The sequence below is a fragment of the Anomaloglossus baeobatrachus genome, chromosome 5, assembly GCF_048569485.1.
Source record: "Anomaloglossus baeobatrachus isolate aAnoBae1 chromosome 5, aAnoBae1.hap1, whole genome shotgun sequence".
In the NCBI taxonomy this organism is placed as follows: Eukaryota; Metazoa; Chordata; class Amphibia; order Anura; family Aromobatidae; genus Anomaloglossus; species Anomaloglossus baeobatrachus.
Genome location: NC_134357.1, coordinates 306,559,738 through 306,582,985, shown reverse-complemented (window position 1 = coordinate 306,582,985; position 23,248 = coordinate 306,559,738). Strand labels below are relative to the sequence as shown.

At 43.4% G+C, this 23,248-nt stretch overlaps 1 protein-coding gene across 6 annotated transcripts in view; it reads right to left on the bottom strand.

The window, feature by feature from the left end:
• The window catches only part of CACNA1G (calcium voltage-gated channel subunit alpha1 G), a 561,987-nt gene that overhangs the window by 216,417 nt on the left and 322,322 nt on the right, over window positions 1–23,248 (bottom strand). For all 6 annotated transcript variants that reach the window (XM_075349676.1, XM_075349674.1, XM_075349672.1 and 3 more), the window contains exons 8-10: window positions 18,428–18,777; window positions 15,969–16,120; window positions 4,835–5,020 (exon numbers count right to left, since the gene is read on the bottom strand). In XM_075349676.1, coding sequence (XP_075205791.1) covers window positions 4,835–5,020; window positions 15,969–16,120; window positions 18,428–18,777 — 688 coding nt within the window. The remainder of the gene's footprint in view (window positions 1–4,834; window positions 5,021–15,968; window positions 16,121–18,427; window positions 18,778–23,248) is intronic.

The window sequence follows — 23,248 nt, the reverse complement described above, 5'->3', positions numbered from 1 at the left end:
TTAGAAAGGAGGCGGTTCGCCGGTTACAGCGAAGTCGCAGGGCAGGTATGTGCGTGTGACGCTGCCGTAGCGATAATGTTCGCTACGGCAGCAATCACCACATATCGGCCATACGACGGGGGCGGGTGCTATTGCGCTCGACATCGCTAGCATCGGCTACCCATGTCGCAGCGTGTAAAGCGGCCTTAAGGCTCCGTTCATGTCCTGTAGTCATCTGTTATCATGGATCCGTTACAGGTCCATTTGCAACTTTTTTGTCCATTGGTGAATAACAGATGTCAGATGGATCCATTTTTAATATGTGGAGTCTATGGACAACAGATCCGTTAATGTATTGATACTTATCATCCACTTGTAACGGATCCATTAGGAAAACAATGGACCTGTTACAAATGCAAGTAGAATGGATGGCTAAATAGCAATCTGTTAACTGATCCATTGTCAATAGACTCCCATGTTAAAAAAACAGATCATTAGTTTCCCAACAGATCTGTTCTAACGAATGACTATAGACTCAATGTTACGGTTGCTGTGGCTCTGGAGACTATGTCCGGATTTCTTGCCACTGCACATGTGCAAGCGCTGGAGACTAAGTCCTATCTTGGAGCCATTGCACATGTGCGGGTGACATCATCGCTGACACGAGGTCACATGTCTCTGACACCTTCTAAGCTGATTGGCAACTGGTCATGTGCTTGTGACACGTGGTCACATGTCTCTGACACCTTCTATGCCGATTGGTCGCTGGTCATGTGCTTGTGACGCTTTGCTCGGTGATAGGCCAGCGTGACGTCATTGCTGTCATTCTGGCAGTGGATTGGCTCTGGTGTCCTCCATCTTGGATGAGGCACAGAGTCTATATAAGACCCTAACGCACGCCGCCCGGCGCTCAGTCCTCTTGGTTCATGCATGAGGGTAGACGCCCTGTGCACGTCCCTCTAGGCATCTCTCTGTCTATGTTAGGTGAGCGCTACCGGCAGGGTAGCGATCTTATACCTTACAGCTTCGGCTGCAGTCCGTATCCTTACCTCTTATTGGAGCGGACATAGGCAGGTGCCTGAGGCACATGGTCCAGCTGGGCCTTGTAATTCTACTCGTAGGTGGACGTTGCCGCTAGGGTAACATTCCTTATACTGCGTCTGGCAGTTGTTCGTATCCTCGCACACTAGGGGAGCGAACAGAGGTAGGAGCTTTGTGCGGCTTATGCTGCTGTCCGTCTCTTTTGCACCACTAGAAGAGCGGACCTAGGCAGGTGCCAAATCTAGTGGTTCGTGTCCTCGCACACTAGTGGAGCGAACGCAGGTTGGAGCTTTGTGCGGCTTACGCTGCTGTCCGTCTCTTTTGCACCACTAGAAGAGCGGACCTAGGCAGGTGCCATATCTAGTGGTTCGTGTCCTCGCACACTAGTGGAGCGAACGCAGGTAGGAGCTTTGTGCAGCTTACGCTGCTGTCCGTCTCCTGGCACCACTAGAGGAACGGACCTAGGTAGGTGCCATTTCACACTCACTGCTTTTGTCTCTGTGATCTTTAACAGAGACCATTCCACACACCCTCCAAGTAAGGGAGGAATTGCTTTATTTTCTAATTATATTCCTCTGTGAGTTTAACAGAGGTATTGCACTCTGCACTTGTGCTATTTTATTTTTTACAGTGGCACACTTATATACCCCTTATCCTCTGCCATAGTCTGCAGCAGAGTCTTTGCATGGTGGACCCTGACTGTCTGACATTCCTTTAAGTTTTATTATCAGACAGCCCCCCGTAACACTCAATAGTCAGATAGTATAGAGCATATGAACTTAAGGCCGCTTTACACGCTGCAACATCACTCAAGCGATCTCGTTGTGACGCACATCCGGCCGCTTTAGCGATGTCGTTGCGTGTGACACCTATGAGCGATTTTGAATCGTCGCAAAAATGTTCAAAATCGCTCATCGGTGACATGCCCCCCTATTCTCGACTATCGCTGCTGCTGCGTGTACGATGTAGTTCCTCACTCCTGCGGCAGCACACATTGCTATGTGTGACACCGCAGGGACGAGGAACCTCACCTTACTTGCGGCCGCCGGCAATGAGGAAGGAAGGAGGTGGGTGGGATGTTACGTCCCGCTCATCTCCGCCCCTCCACTTCTATTGGGTGGTCGCTTAGTGACGTCGCTGTGACGCCGAACGAACCGCCCCCTTAGAAAGGAGGCGGTTTGCAGGTCACAGCGACGTCGCTAGGCAGGTAAGTAGTGTGACGGGTCTGAGCGATGTTGTGCGCCACGGGCAGCGATTTGTCCGTGTCGCACAACCGATGGGGGCGGGTACGCACGCTAGCGATATCGGTACCGATATCGCAGCTTGTAAGGCGGCCTTTAGCCTTACAAAGATTGTAACAGTGAATGCTGTAGTTGATGTAAAAGAGGCATTTCCAGCAACGTTTTTATCCTCTTAACATTTGTCAATCATCATATTATATGGCACTGAGTACTTACAATTAGTGATGGGCAAACCCGAACTGTTAAGTTTAGCGTCTGTACCGGATACCTAGTATCCGTGTAGGGAACCCTAAGGGCTCATTCACATGACTATTCCGTTTGTCCTGTTCAGTTCCTGTTCTTTTGTGGACCCACGGACAGGACCATCTTTTCAATGTCTTTTGTGTAGGATTGGATGGTACACGGTACCACTCCCGTGTGCATTCGATCCTACAAAAAAACACATCGGATGCCGTATGTCCGTTCTGTTATTATTGAACATGTCCTATTCTGTTCCATAAAAACGGACCGTGACTCAATACAAGTCAATGGGCCTGCAAAATTCCCGGAAGCCGCATGGAAGCACTTCCGTGTGACCTCTGTCGGGTGCTCGTGCAGTCTGTGTCCCGCTCCCTACCAGCCCCGCGCACTGCAGTGTGTTCGCATATACCCGCACTGACTGCAGTGTGTCAGCATATGCCAGCACTGCAATGTGTCCGCATATCCCCGCACTACAATGTCAGCATATGCCGACACTGCAATGTGTCAGCATATGCCTGCACTGCAATGCGAGCAGTCACGGGGATGATGAGCACTGCCGTCAGGAGGTTAGTAAAGTTCATTACCTGCGGTGATGAACTCCTGCACTCCTGACGTCAGCGCTCGTCACTGACCGCCGCGTTCTGACATCTCCTCTCACGAGCGAGACTGTGACTAGCAGTGACGTCACGGACCGCTCGCAAGAGGTGATCTGAGAACGCGGCAGTCATTGAACTCAGTCACCACTGTTGACGTCAGGAGTGCAGAGGCTTCCATCACTGCAGGTAATGTACCTCGCTAATCTCCTGAAGTCAGTGCTGGTCATGCCCTGTAGTGACCTGGGCTGACCTCATGATGTTAGCTCAGGTCACTGCACTGCTCTCCCAGCCAATGGGGAACATTCTGTTCTTCATTGACTGGGACAGTGAGTATGTATCGTCGTGGAACCCCCTTATTGGATTACGCCGGACCCGGATTTGTTTTATCTTTTCAATAAATTGGGGAAAGAGGGAATGTGTTGGGGAGTATTTTTTCAAATAAAAATTTGTTTGTTGTCTATTTTTTGTTAATTACTAACTGGGTTACTGATCTGATATCTGATAGACGCCATGACATCAGTAACCCCAGGGCTTGATGTCAGGTGACATTACACATCTGGTATCAAACCCATACGGTATATTACCCCGTTTGCCACCGCACCAGGGCATCGGTATGAGCTGGGGAAAAGCATCAGGATTGGCACATCTACTGAATGCGTCATTTCTGAGGCTGCTGCGGACTGCTATTCTTAGTCTGAGGAGGGTCCAAGAACTGCAGACCTCCCTAGTCTGAGAATACCAGACCACAGCTGTCCGCTTTACCCTGGCTGGTGATCCAATTTGGGGGGACCCCACGTTTTTGTTTTAAATTATTTACTTAATTTAAAATAACAGTGTGGGGTGCTGTCTGTTTTGGATTACCAGCCAAGGTGAAGCTGCCAGCTGTGGTCTGCAGGCTGCAGCTGTCTGCTTTACCCGAGCTGGCTACAAAAAGTAGGGGGGACCCCCCGTCGTTTTTTTAAATTATTTATTTTTGGCTAAATACAAGGCTAAGCACCCTTTAGTGCCACATGAAAGGCACTAAAGGGTGCAAGATTACAAAATGCTAGGGAGTGGGACATTATATGTCTTTCTCATCTATTATCTATCTATCTATCCCTCTAGCTATCCGTCTATCTAGCCCTCCATTCATTCATTCATTCATTTATTCATTCATTCATTCCTCTATTTATCTATCAATGTCAATGAGGAACTAGAGCATGAGAAGATCTTCTGGTAAAATGCTTGAGTTCTCCATTGACTTCCATTATTCTCGGTACATTCAAGACAGTCAAGCCCCTCTGGGCATCGCTTATGAATACCGAGCACCTGAGCATGGTAGTGCTCGCTCATCAATATTCGTTATGAGTATGGAGCACCCGAGTATGGTAGTGCTCACTCATCACTAATCGTTACGAGTACTGAGCACCCGAGCATGGTAGTGCTCGCTCATCACTATGCGTTATGAGTACTGAGCACCCGAGCATGGTAGTGCTCGTTCATCACTATTCGTTATGAGTACCAAGCACCCGAGCATAATAGTGCTCACTCATCACTAATCATTATGAGTACCAGACATTCATGGTAGTGCTCACTCATCAGTATTCGTTAGGAGTACCGAGCGACCAAGCAGTGCAGTGCTCACTAGTGATCACTAGTTGAGATTTAATTTGCAATGCCAAGTACAACCATCTTGATTTTGGACCCCATGTTCTACAATAATAAAAATAAAAAAAAATAATTATTAATAATTCCAACCTGAATATAAAGATAAATAGCATCAGCAGCATGCAGAATGTGGCAACATTGTCCATGGTCTTCATTAATACTACAAGCTGGCGCTGCAGTGCTGGCATAAAGCGTACTAGCTTCAGGACCCTCATGAGACGAAAAGTCCTCAGTACAGAGAGACCACCACCCTGCTGTCCACTGATTTCCCAGACACTGCAGGAAAAACATATCTAGTTAGGTAAATAATACTTTTAATACTGAAAATGTAAGAATATTGTAATAATAACTGTAGAAGCAACAATATATTTCTTGTGATTCATTTTCCAGGCCATCATTTCGGCACCTTCTATATTCTAGTACATTTTGCAGCACATTTTTCCTAATGAATGGCGTGTTTCCAATGAGCTAAAGCATGGCACTGTAATCAAATGAGTCTTGTGAGCCAAAAAGGAACCAATTTAAATAATGCCCAAACAGGGTCAATCCAGGATTTACCCAGACTTGTAGAAAGACACATGCATTATATGTGAATCACACTGGAGCCTTGCTAGTACTTTTCATAGCTTTATCTTTCTACTAGGGGTTCACTCACAGAAAAAAAAAACACATTTTAAAGACAAATAAAAAAAATATATATATACATACATAACAAAAACAGTAATATTTAATATATTATTGTAACATCTAATACAAAGAAAAATCTAGGCAATAAAATATTTGATAAAATACAACCTTTCATTCATCAAACAAAAATAAAATCACAATTAACCACTTCCAGTCATGGAAATTTTTATATTTCCATTAATATAGCCCTATGGGGGTTTGTTTCTTGCAGGGCAAATCGTATTTTTAAATGACACCATTCATTTTACTATATAATATACTGGAAAATGGGAAAAAATTCCAACTGCGGTGAAATTGCAAGAAAAGTGCAATTCCATAATTGTTTTTGTTTTTATATCTACCATGTTCATAATATGGTAAAACTGACCTGGTAATATGATTCTCCGGGCCCAAACAACTACGTAGATACCAAACATGTATATTTTTAACTAAGTCGTTAAACAAAATGTGAAAATGTAAAGAAAAAGATATTTTTGCTGTTGTTGCCATGATCTGAGACCCGTAACTTTTATTTTTCAGGATCTGGGGCTGGGTGAAGGCTTATTTTTTGCACCCTGAGCTGATGTTTTTACTGATACCATTTTTGGGTAGATACAATGTTTTTTGTATTTTATTGCAATTTTGCGGAGACAAAAGAAACGTAATTCTAGTGTTTTTAACTTTTTTTTGTTATGCTGTTATCGGATTAATTTAATTTATATTTTGATAGATTGACATTTCTGAATACAGTGATACCAAATATGTGTATTTTTTATTGCTTTATTTTCAATAGGGCAAAAGGGGGATCTGAACTTTTATAATTTTTGTATATTTTCAAACTTTTTGAAACTTTTTTTTTCACTTTCCATTCTATTTACTAGTTTTCTTCGGGGACTTAAAGTTGCTTGTGCTATGTATCAGCACTGCTCTGTATAGCAGAAATCATGATGTCCTATGAATGCTGGCTTGCAGCCGGCGTTCACGAGAGGATCATAATGACAGACACAGAGGTCATTAGTAGGGATGATCGAATACCTCAAATATCTGGATTCACGAATATTTTCCCAATAGGTCACCGCTATTCGACTATTCGCGAATATTCGATGCGCAATGTAAGTCTATTTGAAACCCGAATAACAACTATTCGGAACTATTCAGGCTTACCATAGACTTACATTGCGCATCGAATATTTGCATAGCGGCGACCTATTCGTTGAATATTCACGAAGCCGAATAATTGAGGTATTCAATCATCCTAGTCATTAGCTGACCCTCAGCTGTCATCAGATCCCATCGGTGCTCCATGATCATGATGTCACGGGCGGCGCTGATGTGAGCACGGAATAACGCGACCCCCTACCAATGCGTATTAAGTCCCGCTGTCAGAGATTGAGAAAAGGATTTAACTGGTTAATAGCTGCGGTCAAATCTCTGGTCTAGCCGCGGCTGTTAGAAGCATATAATGGCTGATTAAATCAGCTGCCTTGGCGTGCGAGCCCACATCAAAGAAAGGAATCATAACATACAACATAAGTTTACATCATATGTTGTAAAGGGGTTAAATACGAATAATTTATTTCTCAGTGTTAGGGCTCCTTCACACAACCGTATTTTTGGTCCGAGTATGCAAAAAAAAAAAGAAAAAAAGGACCGCACTCGGACCAATGTTATTCAATGTAGTTGTGCAGATGAGCATTTTTTGGCATGGATCAAATCATTGTGTAAAAAAATCGGAACCAGCACTAGTTTCCCCCATAAATCGGATGCGATCCCATTCAAGTCTATGATTGTGCAAACAAAATCTGATGCCATATGGATATCATCCGATTTTTATGGATACATTGCAATTCTTTAGGCTATTTTTCGCACTTTGCGTCAAGGTAGTTGCAGTTCTAAATGCATCCTCTGGCAGAAATGGTTTTTGCCAAAGTTGCTTTTGACCACAAAAACACGATAAATACGCATGCGTTTTAGCGTGATTTACATGCTTTTTCATTGCTTAAAGTCAGATGCGTTTTCAATACAAAGACACTACTAAATAAAGTTTAAAAAAACACCAAAAAGGAGCCAAGACAAATGATATGTGCACACACAGAATGTGGTGAGCCTTCCGCATAAAGATGGCTGCAGCCAAGGTGCAAGATGCTGATGTCACAGCCACTCAACCTCCACACTAGAGGGGAGGGGCTGCTGCTTAGCATAAGACATGCACACTAATAAGGCTTGCACTGTGAGCCCATCATATAATGAGTGAAATGCACAGTGTCTGAACTGTAACCTATAAATGACGCCAGAAACCCAGGTCAGGCAGGCTAAACAGCACTATATAGGTGCATCTCGCACGGATACACGAGACGCACAGTGTCTGAATAATAGCCTATAAATGACGCACAACACCAGGTCCAGGTGGGTCAGTTAGCACTATGAGTACATAACACATGACAGGCTCACCATTTAACCACCTGAATTCAAAAGGTCCACATACATCCTGCAAAAATGGATAAAATGTGCCATACCTCAAATAGTGAGATATTAGTTTATATTTTGGCCCAAAATATGTAAGCTCGCAATCCGTTCGTCAAGGATTCTCACACTTGCGAGTCCCTACACTGAATTAGTTAGAAAAACCACAAAGAACTATATAAAAAAAACAGGAGGTTGAGTGGCTGTGACATCAGCATCTTGCACCTTGGCTGCAGCCATCTTTATGAGGAAGGCTCACCACATTCTGTGTGTGCACATATCATTTGTCTTGGCTCCTTTTTGGTGTTTTTTTGATATAGTTCTTTGTGTTTTTTCTAAATAAAGTTTAACCATTCAAACACTATGAAAAAAACGGAAAAATATTATAAGAAATATCAAGATTATTATCAATCAAAAAATGATTTTTTTTTTATTAAAATGATAAGTTTGTGTTAATAATTATGCATAAAATTACATTTATTTATGGATTTTCTTAAAAATAATTGTCGGCCTATGTGTGTGTGTAAAGGGACATATCATGCCATTAATATTTTGCCAAAAACGCATGCAATTAATTGGTCCAAAACGCATGTTTTCAGCATCAAAAAAGCATGTGAAACGCTAGAATTTTGATGTTGCTTGCGTTGTGCAACTTTTCATTGACTTCAATGTTAGCAAAACACAGCCCAAATGGCAAAAACAATTGACATGCTGCTTCTTTAAACGCTAAGTTTTTGCCCAAAAATATGCAAATTAAACGCTGCGTTTTGAAACACAGTGCGCACAAGAAATCCCCCATAGACTTTGCCTGAAAATCAAAACACATGCCTTTTGGCATTAAAACGCTGCGGTTCAAAACGCTGCGGGAACGCAGGTAAAAACGCAAAGTGCGCTCATAGCCTTAATATGGGAAACTGTTAATGGTCTATTAAACTATTCATAGCTGCTGTAGTAAAAAGAACAGATTTACACATGGATTGCATACAGATGATTAGTAAGAAAAAAATTCCACATTTCTGTGAAATGGCCTTTGGAAATAGACAACATGCATACAGATATAATTTATACACAAACAGCAACAGCAATGGCAGCTTTCTCATTGTGCACTCTCCCCCACCGTTTAACTATTTCTATCTTCTCAACCCAAAAACTGATCACTAGTGATGATTTTTAGGCCAGCATGAAAGATGCAATCAGCTGACAAACAAGCATTTACTCATTTGTTGGCTGATTACTGACACCAGCCATTGATCAGCAGTTTTGCCAATCATCAGTCAATGCCTAAAAAAACAGACCACCAAAAAACCCACAAAAATGGAAATTTGATATGGGTGTACAGCATTTATGTCTTATAAGTATAAAATCTGGACCTCTCAGATTTGTAGTAAGGATTTATAGACTGTAATCTTCACACCATGTCTGGAACCATCAGTCATGCATTGTGAGCACTGATGGTCGGAAATGTCTAATAACATCTAGAGTTGACAACTTGTTTTGGATTGAGATCATTGTAGACAAACACAATTTAATTCACTGCTGTAATGCCTAGGTAGTGATGGGATGATCTGACTTCAGACCAGCAAACGCAGCCTGCCAGACACACTTTGCGTTAGCCATCACGCCACACCGTACAACAACATTTACTACAACGTCCTCACAGGCTGACATTCATCAGATGGAGGCCAAAAGTGTGCCGTTCCAGATTTCATCTTCAAGGTATGTATATGAATAGCATTTCTTTTACCTACATTATTATACACTTGGTCCTCACTGTGGCCACTTTCAGGTGCATTCCTCCTCTGAATAAGGACATAGTTCCGAAACGCGTTCCTGTCTTTCGTTTTTTTATATGTATTTTAATGGATTGAATAAAATTTATTTTTTACGGATTCTGGAAGTCGTTGCTGGACCTTTCTCCTGCATTCCTCCTCAGTGTATGTGGCGGACAGTGGGCTCAAACTCACTATGTACCTAGTCTAAAAATAATTTAAATAATTCTGATAAATGAAGGTTCTAGAAAGTTTGATGGGCCTGGTGCAGAGAAAAATACATTTTTGAGGTAGAACTATATACTTAGAAACAGCTCAAAAATAGATGTAAATCAATCAAAACTTAGTAATATAAATGATTGTACACAGTATCCATGTGCAAATTCCATGAAAAGAAAAATACTGTGCTATCCAATAAAAAGTCTATGAAAATTATCCCACGGTCAGGATAACCGTGTAGGAAAAGACGTATCCAACATTACAGCACGTCATAAAAGCCCTTTTTTATCATTGCAAAATCCACAAGCAGGTATTAGAGACTCTGCAGCAACATAAGGGTAGACTGTGTAGAAAGCTGCTCATTATTGCATTTAGGAAGCAAATGAACAATAAAAAATATCAGTGCACGGAACCTGGGAAACCTACATTTTGATGTAATGAGCATGTAGCACCAGCGTATACATCAGTGAGAGTGCACCTAGCAGATAACTTCTCTAAATGCCTTTGTCCTAGTGACCTAGATCTTGTAGTAATCAGTTATACTAGGTGATTGCACCAAATACATTAAAAGCAATATATTGTACAAAAACAACATAAAACCAACCGCATGAATGATTACTTTATTAGGGGTATACTTATTACCATTTATCGATCTATGTGGCTTGCTAGAATTTAGGGTACCTTCACACTTAGCGATGCAGCAGCGATCCGACCAGCGATCTGACCTGGTCAGGATCGCTGCTGCATCGCTACATGGTCGCTGGTGAGCTGTCAAACAGGCAGATCTCACCAGCGACCAGTGAACAGCCCCCAGCCAGCAGCGACGTGCAAGCGACGCTGCGCTTACACGGAGCCGCCGTCTGGAAGCTGCGGAGACTGGTAACTAAGGTAAACATCGGGTATGGTTACCCGATGTTTACATTAGTTACCAGCGCACACCGCTTAGCTGTGTGTGCAGGGAGCAGGAGCCGGCACACTGAGCGCTGGCTCCTTGCTCTCCTAGCTGCTGTACACATCGGGTTAATTAACCCGATGTGTACAGCAGCTACATGTGCAGAGAGCCGGAGCCGGCAGCACAGGCAGCGTGAGAGCGGCGGAGGCTGGTAACTAAGGTAAATATCGGGTAACCACCTTGGTTACCCGATGTTTACCTTGGTTACAAGCTTACCTCAGCTGCCAGACGCCGGCTCCTGCTCCCTGCTCGCTTCATTTGTCGCTCTCTCGCTGTCACACACAGCGATCTGTGTGTCACAGTGGGAGAGCGCCTTTGAAGAAAACGAACCAGGGCTGTGTGTAACGAGCAGCGATCTCGCAGCAGGGGCCAGATCGCTGCTCATTGTCACACACAGCGAGAACGCTAATGAGGTCACTGCTGCGTCACAAAAAGCGTGACTCAGCAGCGATCTCGGCAGTGAGATCGCTGTGTGTGAAGCACCCCTTAGAAGGTAGTTTGTGGACACAAAATGACTGTTCAAAGCGTGCACAAGAGATTAGCAAACAAGAGCTGATGTCCAAGAAGTAGAAATCTGCGACAGACACCATCCAGTATTCCAAAGTGCTTTATTCCATCATAAAGTGCAGTTAAAAGTAGCGGGGAGAGAGACTGGTGCAGGCCCCCTTATGGACGACGGCCGTTTCACACTTCCTTGTGCTTCAATAGGACCTGTTGAAGCACAAGGAAGTGCGAAATGGACGTCGTCCATAAGGGGGCCTGCACTCGGCTCTCTCCCCGCTACTTTTAACTGCACTTTATGATGAAATAAAGCACTTTGGAGTCCTAGATGGTGTCTGCCGCAGATTTTTACTTCTTAGACATCAGTTTGGATCTTCTCTTTCCTTGTCAGAGTGCACCCATTACCGTTGTTTCCATAAGGAGGCTGAAGCTGACCTATAAACCCGGTGACAAGGTATTGCACGGTATGCAGAAACTGCTACTGCATATTATATTAGTAAACAAGAGCTTTGGAGTGGCCATGCAGTTCAGTACAACTTCCCACCTACAAATGCATCTCAATAAATTAGAATATCATCAAAAAGTTCATCTATTTCAGTAATTCAATACAAAAAGGGAAACACATATACTATATAGAGTCATTACACAGAGTGATCTATTTCAGGTGTTTATTTCTGTTAATGTTGTTAATTGGCTTAGAGCCAATAAAAACCCAAAAGTCATTATCTCAGAAAATTAGAATAATTACCACAAAACACCTGCAAAGGCATCCTAAGCATTTTTAATAGTCCCTTAGTCTGGTTCTTTAGGCTGCACAATCATGGGGAGGACTGCTGACTTGACGGATGTCCAGAAGGCAGTCATTGACACACTCCACAAGGAGGGTAAGCCACAAAAGGTAATTTATAAAGCAGCTGGCTGTGTCACAGAGTGCTGTATCCAAGCAAATTGATGGAACTTTGAGTGAAAGGAAAAAGTGTGGTAGAAAAAGGTGAACAAGCAACCGGGATAACTGCAGCCTTGATAGGATTGTTAAGAAAAGGCTATTCAAAAATTTGGGGGAGATTCACATGGAGGGGACTGCTGCTGGACTCAGTGCTTCAAGCTCCACCACACACAGATGTATCCAGGACATGGGCTACAACTGTCACATCCCTTGTGTCAAGCCACTCATGACCAATAGACAACGCCAGAAGCGTCTTAGGCTACTTTCACATTTCCGTCTTTTACCCTCAGTCCCAATCCGTCGCCTTGAGAAAATACGGTATCCTGCAAAATATTTTGTAAGATTCATTTTTCCCCCTAGAGTTGTATTAACAACGGATTGCGACTGATGGCATTGCGTTGCATCCGTCGCGCGACGGATCAGTCATGGAATGACTGACCGTTGGACGGAAAACAACGGAGAATGTCCATTGTTTTTTTAATGGAAGCCTATGGGTGCGGGATCCATCGGAATCCGTCAAATGACGGATTCCAGTGACGGATCCGTCTTTTAGCAACTGAGCATGCTCAACTGTTTAAATTAATTTCTGGTTTAAAATCTCTCTGTCTCTCTCTCTCTCTCTCTGTCGTTTGTGGTCCAAGGCGTTGTTTTCAGATGAATGTACTGTAAATTTTGCATTTTCTTTAGCACTCTAGGTCCCAGATTCTGGAGGAAGAGTGAAGAGGCCACAATCCAAGCCATTTGTGGTCTAGTGTGACGTTTCCACAATCAGTGATGGTTTAGGGAGCCATGTCATCTGCTGGTGTAGGTCCACAGAGTTTTATCAAGACCAAAGTCATTGCAGCCGTCTACCAGGAAATTGCACAGCACTTCATGTTTCCCTCTGCTGACAAGCTTTTTGGAGATGGAAATTTCATTTTCCAGCAGGACGTGGCACCTGTCCACACTGCCAAAAGTACCAATACCTGGTTTAATAACCACAGTATCACTGTGCTTGATTGGCCAACAAACTCTCCTGACCTAAACTATTGTATTATTGTACTATTACTATTCTACTATGTACTATTGTACTATTACTGACCTAAAGTATTGTCAAGAGGAAGATGAGAGACACCAGACCCAACAATGCAGATGAGCTGAAGGCTGCTATCAAAGCAACCTGGGCTTCCATAACACCTCAGCAGTGTCACAGGCTGATCGCCTCCATGCCACGCCGCATTGATGCAGTAATTCATGCAAAAGGAGCCCCGACCAAGTATTAACTGCATTTACTGTACAGACTTTTCAGTAGGCACCAACATTTCTGAGATTAAAATCATTATTTTAGTTGGTCTCTATTCTAATTTTCTGAGATAATGACTTTTGAGTTTTCATTGACTGTAAGCCATAATCATCAACATTAACAGAAATAAACACTTAAATCACTTTGTAACGTTTCATCTTTTGTATTGAATTACTGAAATAAAACTAATTTAACTATTTGATGATATTCTAATTTATTGAGATGGACTTGTATTTGCTACTGAAATGGCTGATTCACAGCCAATAAGGACTCCATTGTATTGTATTTAAAAAATTTAAAAGGGTATTCTCACGTAATTAAATTGCTTTAATTAGTTAGATAGCACAAAAATAAGCAAGTTTGCAATTGACTTGCTTTTTTCTATCTTTTATCATTCTCCTGTTGAGAAAGCTTTTTACATAGTGTACAGGTTGTTTCCATGGAGCTCGGACACTTTTGCTTGTCTTGACCCTGGTGGAATGTGCACACTAGTTACATTCCAGGAGAGTGGTTAACTCCTAACATATTATTTCTATACATCAGGTAGCTGCTCTCCTCCCTCACCATCCCTCTTAGCTCCTGAAAAGCTGTAGACAGAAGTAAATCTTGAAAAACCACCAGCCCCCACCATTATCAGCTTTTAGAGAAGGTCTCCTAATCATGGCTGTCATTTTCCTTAGCTTGGTGCTTGTTCAAATGCCCTGCTATCATATCTATGTATAAATGTAGTGATAGCTGTGTACACTGCAGAACAAACCATTAATATATGACTGTGTTAGAGCAGAACACGTGCTGAGCTTTATATTTCCATTAATACTACAACTGTGCTACTTACCACAACTATTACTATAGCAGGAGCGTCTGCTCTGCCAGAAACCAGGAAGTGAGGAGACTGGATAGCTTTGAGCTACTGAAGAGAAAACTTAAAAATAACCCTTTAACAAAGATCTAGCTGAATAGAATTTCATACCACTTTTTTCCATACAGTTATGATTTAATCTCAACATTTGAAAGTATTATTTTACTGTTCAAACTTTAACATAGTATGCGCCTAAATTATTTGATAATGATTGAGGAGATAGATATTACAGTATCTATTCACTGGTTTTATAGGGAATTTCCCACCAGATATGTATATTGCCAATCCACAATATATGATTGTAGGTGGATCCAACTGCAGAGGCCTTGCATCATCTCTAAAATGTGGGTCCCAAAGTCCACTGTGTATTGAGTGGTAGCACGTATGGGGAGTATTACTCTGTTCACCTCTATTGAATTGATGGAGATATCTAGTACACACCTCAGCTACTTCTGTTAGTCCCATGGTCATCAAGTGAAGTGACTGTCACACTACCGTTGTATTTACACAGGGAACTCAGAGACCCCTGTTGTCATGATTGGTGGGAATCCCAATGATCGAACCCCCATTGATCATACATTCAGAAATGCATTTTTGGAAAAACCACTTTACAGAACTTATCCTGAATCTGAAAAAACACTTATCCTTTAAAACCAATGCCAGCTTTTGGCACTATACATTTAAGTAAGAAAGGTACTCTTGCCATCATCCAATTCAGAATGTCAATGACTGCAAAATGGTAAATTACAATTGAATACCCCAGTCAAGCTATTTTCATAATGATTGAAGAAAGTGAAGTCCGGCTCCAGAAAACCATCCTTCTTTATTGATTGCAGTTGACATACATGACAATACATGGTAAACAAACAGCTCATTGGTAATGCTTTTAATGCGTTTCGGGTGTGCTTGAACCTTTAATTATGATATGTTGCAATACATCTCAAGGATCTTAAATAATTCTTGTTCTGCTGCACCCGAGCATGGTCGTGCTCGCTCATCACTAATTGCAAATATCATGACTAACTGTGTAAGCACACCTGAAACGCATTGAAAGCGTTACCCATGTGCTGTTTGTTTACCATGTAATGTCCTATATGTGAATTGCAATCAATAAAAAAGGATTTGTTTGTAGAGCCAGACTTTGCTTATTTCTGCTAGTTGTGGCGGTGCCTATGCCCAAGCTCCCTACCAAAGTGGAATTGCAACTCTGGTGAGCTAGACTGTAATCTCTTACAATGTAGTGTGGTTCACATGTGTATAGCTACCTGACTATGGAAACCTTAACTGATGTTTAAAATGCCTGATGTATCCTTCATGGGACAGAGAGCTAAAGTCTATGAGCTTTTATGGCCTACTGATTTGTGGATGCATTCTTCGTGTGATTAACAATAGCAATTTTTGGTGTCAGCTATGTTAATATGGCATTAAAATATGAGAAGGGCAACTAATAATTAGACAGGTTATAATAAACTTACTTTGATTGTGTAATGAATTTATCTTTAGCAGCAGACATTGAAGTGAAGCTAAAATAGACATTATTCGAGCTATTGGCTGGAGCTACAATTACCTGATTATGACAATGATCCCATCAAAGATGTTATATGGGTTCTTGATGTATCCAAATGGGCCATAAACCAAAAGCTTTAAAACCATTTCCAGGGCAAATAGACTTGTAAAGACTATATTACTGATCTCCAGGGCATTAGTCAATTCATCTGGCTGCAGAAAAACAATTCAATTTTATAAATTATTCATCGTAAGTGTAATCAAAATAAGAAAAAATACAGATTAATCAAGGTGGATAAAATAACCAGAAGTGAAACATGATGTTCTCAGAAAAGTAACACTTTACATGCCAAGAGGAATGATTATACTTTATAAAATACACATACCTGAACAGACTATAAAATAGATATTAGGTCAGTACTCCATGGATGCTGCTTATTTCTTCAGTAGATAATACACTACAGTATAGTGTGTGTGGTATATAGCCTGCGGCCTGTGTAAGGCTGATGACTGATCTGTTGTTGTAGTGGCTGACAACAGATCGATATCTCACTGGCTTCTCCAGACAACTCCCTGATCCCACTTAGCTTATCACTACATCACTGACAACTACTAGCAAATTGTCTCACTCATGGTGAGTCTGTAACATATGCCTTATTTCCAACTGTAGGAGACACATTTTATTTTTTTTTTCTAAGGCTGCACTCCTAAAAAATGGGAACCAGTTTATTTCTTCCTCATCCATCAGACAGCGGCCTTATGTCAAATACATAATCCATTTTGTAGACAAAGCCCTTTCACTTGTTCCTTTTTTCCATCATTCACAATTTTAGCTTTCCTGGGTCCAACTTTCTGTTCCTCTGGTCGTCTCTGCTACAGAGGTGAAACTGTCTGTCCATGGATCCAATGTAAAGGGGTTCTCCACTACTAGGACAACCTCTTTTGATTCCACATGTTTTCCCCAGGTAAAATAAAAAGACAATACTCACCTCCGTTACCGACGCTGTACCAACGGTATTGCGGTTTGCATTCCTGGGACTCATGTGACGTTCTGATGTCATGTGCCCTGCCTCCAATCAGCGCTAGCTTCTGTCTCCCACTTTCAGACCAAACGAACAATCAACAGGAAATGAGCGCTATGGCTGCCTCTCACTTCCTGTTGATTGCTCGTTTGGTCTGAAGGTGGGGAGACAGAAGCCAATTCTGGTTGTAGGGCTTGTATGACGTCACGTAAGCCTCGGGAATGTGAACCATGGCACCACTGGAACAGCGCCGGTACGTAAGAACGGAAAACATTGAATCAGAAGGAGTTTTTCCTAGTAGTGGACAATCCATTTAAGTCAATCCGTCAATAGATTTCACAATTCAAAACTGCATAAGCTATGTAACATAGATTTTGTAGGCCTGATAAAGCTGGTGTATTTACTTTAAAAACTAATTTTAAAATTGCTAAATAATCGTATTTGAGAGTTTATGTTCAATTTCCACACACCAAGCCTGATAGATACCTTCTCAGTGTCCCTCCTCCCTACTGCTGAGATCTCACACTGCTCAGTATAAGCTACAGCTGTTAGTTAAGCTTGGTGTCACGGATCTGTCTGGACCTTCAGGTGCTGCTGCTAGGACCAGGTGCAGAAGGGCCCGGCGATCGTCCAGATGTTAATGGACGCTGTCTCTTTAAGGCCTTGATTTAGGTTTTTTTTTTTGTTTCATTGCCAGGTTGGAGGAGCCTTTCCTCCAGCTGGTAATTAAGGGCCTTTATAACATGGGGCCTCTCACTCCTCCAGTGCGGGTTATACTCTTCACTTGGAGAAGTTGCTGCTCAGGAGTACATGTGGCTTCAGACTACTGTTGATGTATATTATGAGGATTCCCTCTCAAGATAAGCTGTGGTTTTTCCTTGTTGTGGCTTCAGACTACTGTTGCTGTACATTCTGAAGATTCCCTCTCAAGATAAGTTGTTTTTCCTTTTTCCCCCTTTGCTGTTTATTTTTGTGTTTGTTTTTCCCTCTGTGGATTGGTGGGTGGTGAGATTTAGTCCTAGGGTCTGGCTAGGAGACAGGGGCACGTTGGCGGGCCACATCTCCTAACCCTTATAGGTACCTGTGGTTTGAGGGCTAGCGCAGGGCCCCCCAGTGTCAGGGTCAGCGCATGAGCCCCCTGGTTACCCCTTCCTCTTTGTGTTTCAGCCTCCTTTATTCCCGGGAGTCCACTTGCTGGGTGTCTCTCCCCAACTCAGCGTGACGCTTGGTGGGCAGAGACTAAATATACTTGGCCTCATGAGATCTTTTCGCTCTTTATCTGGACGTATTTTAATGTCAAGATTATACAACTATTCTGACAGGGATCTACAAAGTAAATATCCCAGCCACATCAGGTCTAAAAGCTTTACTTATAATGTATTCATTTTGTATTGTGAGATCTGCTAACATATCCACTTTAATTTACTTTTCAATATCTGTATTAATCTGTAACCATAGCACAGAAATGACAGAAACACAAACATATTAAACACCTTACCTGTTCGTGATATTCTATCCCCATGCTCAGAGTATTTATTAGGATGGCAATCATTATACCTCGGCCAAAGTATTTGCTGTCCACAATCTTTCTAAATGTCTCGCACACCATTTTCCACGCCTTCATCAGCTTAGTGGGACTCTTTGTTATCGTCCTTCCCTTTTTTTGCTCGATTTTCTCGTTACACTGAGTATCTTGAGTAAACTCGTAGCCTCCATCGCTGTCAGACTCCATGTCGTCATTATCGGCCATCTCGGGTTCTTTGCAGTGAGAACATATTTCGGGATCTAAGGATTCAATTTCAGGAGTTGCAGCTTGGACCGAGATCTTACAGGATCCCTTGCAGATACCTAAAGTCATATAGAACTGATGAAAATAACAAAGCTTTCCCAAAATCTCAGTGAGCAGCAAGTGACAAATTGCTACTCATGCATCTTACATACAGCAATTTTGTGAAAAAGTGCAAAATGTAAAAAAAAAAAAAATCCTTACATCCACAGCAAAGCAAAATAAAGACTCAACACCATATCTCAAGTAAAGCAGTGCCATATCCATACGTGATACAGCATTATCACAGTATAACACACAGTAAACCTAAACCGTGACATACAGTGGCTCCTGTTCCTGTATTACACAGATTCTTCAGAACTGTGCAAGAACCACTCGAGGTTTTACTGTTAACTTTTCTCCAAGATTTGTATTACTAGTGAAGTTGTAACACAGTAGCTGGATACTCTACCCTCAACCCTAAACTAACCTTTACACATCACATTTACTTAAATATTAATGCGAGGGGCTGCTAAGTCTTTAGCTTTATGATCTTTTTTTGTTTCCATGGTAACGAATATTACATCACATGAAAGCCTTATGTGTCTAATATATGTTTTTAAAATTTTGTGTTTTTTGCTTATGACAACAGTGTTCTACGCACACGGGAAAACAAAATGGTGGAGTCTAATGCGATATTCACAGCAACTGAGAGCAGAGTAATGATAAAATTCTTGTTTCTACAAGGAAAGTCCACGAAGGATATTCATGGTGATAAGTCGCAGACATTGGGGAATCAATGCCCTTCATATTCCACAGTTAAGAACTGGGTTGCCAAATTTAAAATGGGCCACTTCAGCACCAATGATAATGAAAGTCCTGGACAACCGAGAGTGGTTGTTGTTCCTGAGATTGTCGATGCTGTGCACAACCTCATACTGGAGAATCGACAAATTTCAGCTAAAGCAATAGCAGACATCATGGGGATTTCCCGTGAATGTGTTTGTATCATTATCCATGAACATTTGGACATGAGGAAGCTATCTGCAAAGTGGGTCCACAAATGTTTGACAACAGATTAGAGAAGCATGCAACTGAAAGCTTCCTGGCGTATTTGTCAGTGTTTATGGACAGATAAGAATTTCCTGGATTGCTAGTCACTATGGATGAGACCTGGATTTATTTGTATGACCCTGAAAACAAGGAGCAGTCAAAAGAGTGGAGACACAGTAGTTCTCCTTGTCCAAAGAAGTTCAGGGTGCAAAAATCAGCCACTAAGGTGATGGCATCTGTGTTCTGGGATAAGGAGGGCGTGCTGCTAGTGGACTACCTTCAAACGGGTTCCACCATCAATACAAGGTATTACATTGAACTTTTGGACCAATTGAAGGCAGCTCTGAAGGCCAAAAGGCGCGGAAAGCTGTCCAAAGGAATCTTGTTCCTGCAAGACAACGCCTCCGCTCACACTGCACAAGTGACCATGGCAAAACTGGCAGAGCTGGGCTTCCAACTGGTTAACCACCCACCTTATTCACCAGATCTAGCTCCCTCCAAGTATCATCTGTTTCCATACCTGAAGAAACCCCTCAAGCCATAATCTGATGCCATGGCTGCTACAGATGCTTGGTTTGAGACACAACCGAAATCCTTCTTTTTGCTAGGCTTACAGAACTTGGAATACCGATGTAAGAAGTGTGTTGACATCAGTGAAGAGTATGTGGAATAAATCTAAAGTTTCATTACCCAATCTCATTTCTTTCTGGGTAAAGCCAAAGACTTATCAGCAGCCCCTCGTACTGTATATCACCAGAAGCTTTGCAGCTTTAGGTAGTTTTAAAGTTAGGGTCATTTATGACTGTGTCACTGTCGGGAAGCTAAGAACAATGTCCTGATAATCATTGCCTTCTGTTATGTTTAACCAAAAATGGAAAGTTGGACTCGGAGCAAACCATCTCATAAAGGAAAACATGAAAAGTTCCATCACTTCCCATCTTTCAAAAAAATAACCAAAAACCAAGCACTTGGACATCAACTTTCAATGGTGTTCTTGTACAATTGGCCATAAGTCTTAGCCAAACAAAGTTTAGGTTTCAAAGACAGCCAAAATGTTCCATAATACAAGGCTTTCAGCAAAATAAACAAGAACATCATTGACCTCTATCATATGCATCAGTACGGAGAGGCGTGTGCTGAAATATATGCAGCCATCTGACAGCTTTTGGCGATTGTGCTGTAATTTAATCTCGTCTCCTGATGAACCCTAACCAATAAATGTGGTGAAACGCGTCGAGGCTTTGTTACTTCTTTTTTGGTTAAGGACTATGGAGAGTCTTGGTATCACCATAGGAGAGAGAGACTATTACTGAAGGGCATTTGCCCCGAATACATCTCAGATAAGTGATTCTTTTTTGTTTCCTCTGATATCAAATTACATGACCCTATAAGCCCTGCTTGATAAGAAGGGAGGTTAGGGATATCATATGAGGGAAAGCCGCCGAGGAATGGGGGACCACTTTACCTTTAGGGTGTGTGTAACGTAAGTTATATCTCCATTGGTAGGTATGGGTAAGAACAATTGAGGGTCATCTAGAATCTGCCCCTTTAATAATATTATTAAATTGATACTCTGAAGATGTATAAAATTTTCTCTTGACAGGAATAATCTATTACGGTTGTCCCATGGTCCTGGGATTTTTTGTGTGTCATTATTCACGGTGTGGGATGTATAAGAATTTTAATAAGACTAAATAAAAGTGTTTTTATGTATAGTAATTAAGGTAGCTTTTTGAGGATAAAATTGGATTGAATTCAAATGTTGTTTAAACGGGATAGTTTAGACCAGGGGTGGGCAATTAATATTCCCATGGGGCCGCATGAGAAATTGGGATTGGTTTAGAGGGCCGGACTAATATAATTACCTCAGTTCTACCCAATATACTACATCACTACACCCCCTCCATATACTACACCTGTAATAAACTACACCACTACACCCCTATATACTACATGTTACAGGGGGCTGTCTGATATTAAAACCTAAAGGAATATCAGACAGTCAGGGTCCACCGTGCAAAGACTCTGCTGCAGACTATGGCAGAGTGCAATACCTCTGTTAAACTCACAGAGGAATATAATTAGTAAATAAGGCAATTCCTCCCTTAATTGGAGGGTGTGTGGAATGATATCTGTTAACCCCTTCACGACCTTGGACGGATCTAGCCGTCATGGTGCCCTGGTACTTAAAGACCCATGACGGCTAGATCCGTCATGACGGAATCGCGGCACTGTGGTCCCGGTAATAGCAATCGGTGGAATTTTCCACCATATTCTAGAAGGAGGGGACCTCTACTTGACCTCCCGAGGCGTGGTTTCTCCACCCCGGACCTACGGTGCCTGTGATTGGCTGATTTGTGACAATGAGCCAATCACAGGCATTGTAATGTTTCAGCTAATAAACATAGCTGAAACATTGCAATCCAGCCCTGATCGGTGCTTCTCTAGCACTGCTCATTGGCTGACCTTTGTTTCAACCCCCCCAGCTCTGATTGGAGGGATCGTCCTCGTGCTTGAACCCTCCAATCACAGTGAATCGGCTTCCGGTGAACTGCCGGTGACCGCTCACCTCAGGTTCATTCCATCCGTGGAAGCTGAGGAGAGCGATCCTGCCGCCGTGATCCTCGCCGTGCCTGCCGCCGTGATCCTCGCCGTGCCTGCCGCCGTGATCCTCGCCGTGCCTGCCGCGCCTGCCGCCGTGATCCTCGCCGTGCCTGCCGCGCCTGCCGCCGTGATCCTCGCCGTGCCTGCCGCCGTGATCCTCGCCGAGCCAGCCTGCGATTCTCTGTAAGTATTGCTACCCCGCCCCCCATCTGCTGCCCAACTCATCCACTGCTGTTCCCCCCACCCCCGCACCGCCCCTGTCCACGCTCCATCACTGACCCCGCACCACCTCGCCGCTGCCTCCGCTCCACCGCTGCTCCATCGCCGCTCCTCCGCTGCCCACGCTCCATCGCTGCCCAGGCTCGATCGCTGCCCACGCTCCATCGCTGCCCCTCCGCTGCCCACGCTCCATCGCTGCCCCTCCGCTGCCCACGCTCCATCGCTGCCCCTCCGCTGCCCACGCTCCATCGCTGCCCCTCCGCTGCCCACGCTCCATCGCTGCCCAGGCTCGATCGCCGCTCAGCCGCTGCCCGCGCTCCATCGAGGCCCCCGCACCGCTCAGCCGCTGCCCGCGCTCCATCGCTGCCCCTCCGCTGCCCACGCTCCATCGCTGCCCAGGCTCGATCGCCGCTCAGCCGCTGCCCACGCTCCATCGAGGCCCCTCCACTGCCCGCGCTCCATCGAGGCCCCCGCACCGCTCAGCCGCTGCCCGCGCTCCATCGAGGCCCCCGCACCGCTCAGCCGCTGCCCGCGCTCCATCGAGGCCCCCGCACCGCTCAGCCGCTGCCCGCGCTCCATCGAGGCCCCCGCACCGCTCAGCCGCTGCCCGCGCTCCATCGAGGCCCCCGCACCGCTCAGCCGCTGCCCGCGCTCCATCGCTGCCCACGCTCCATCGCT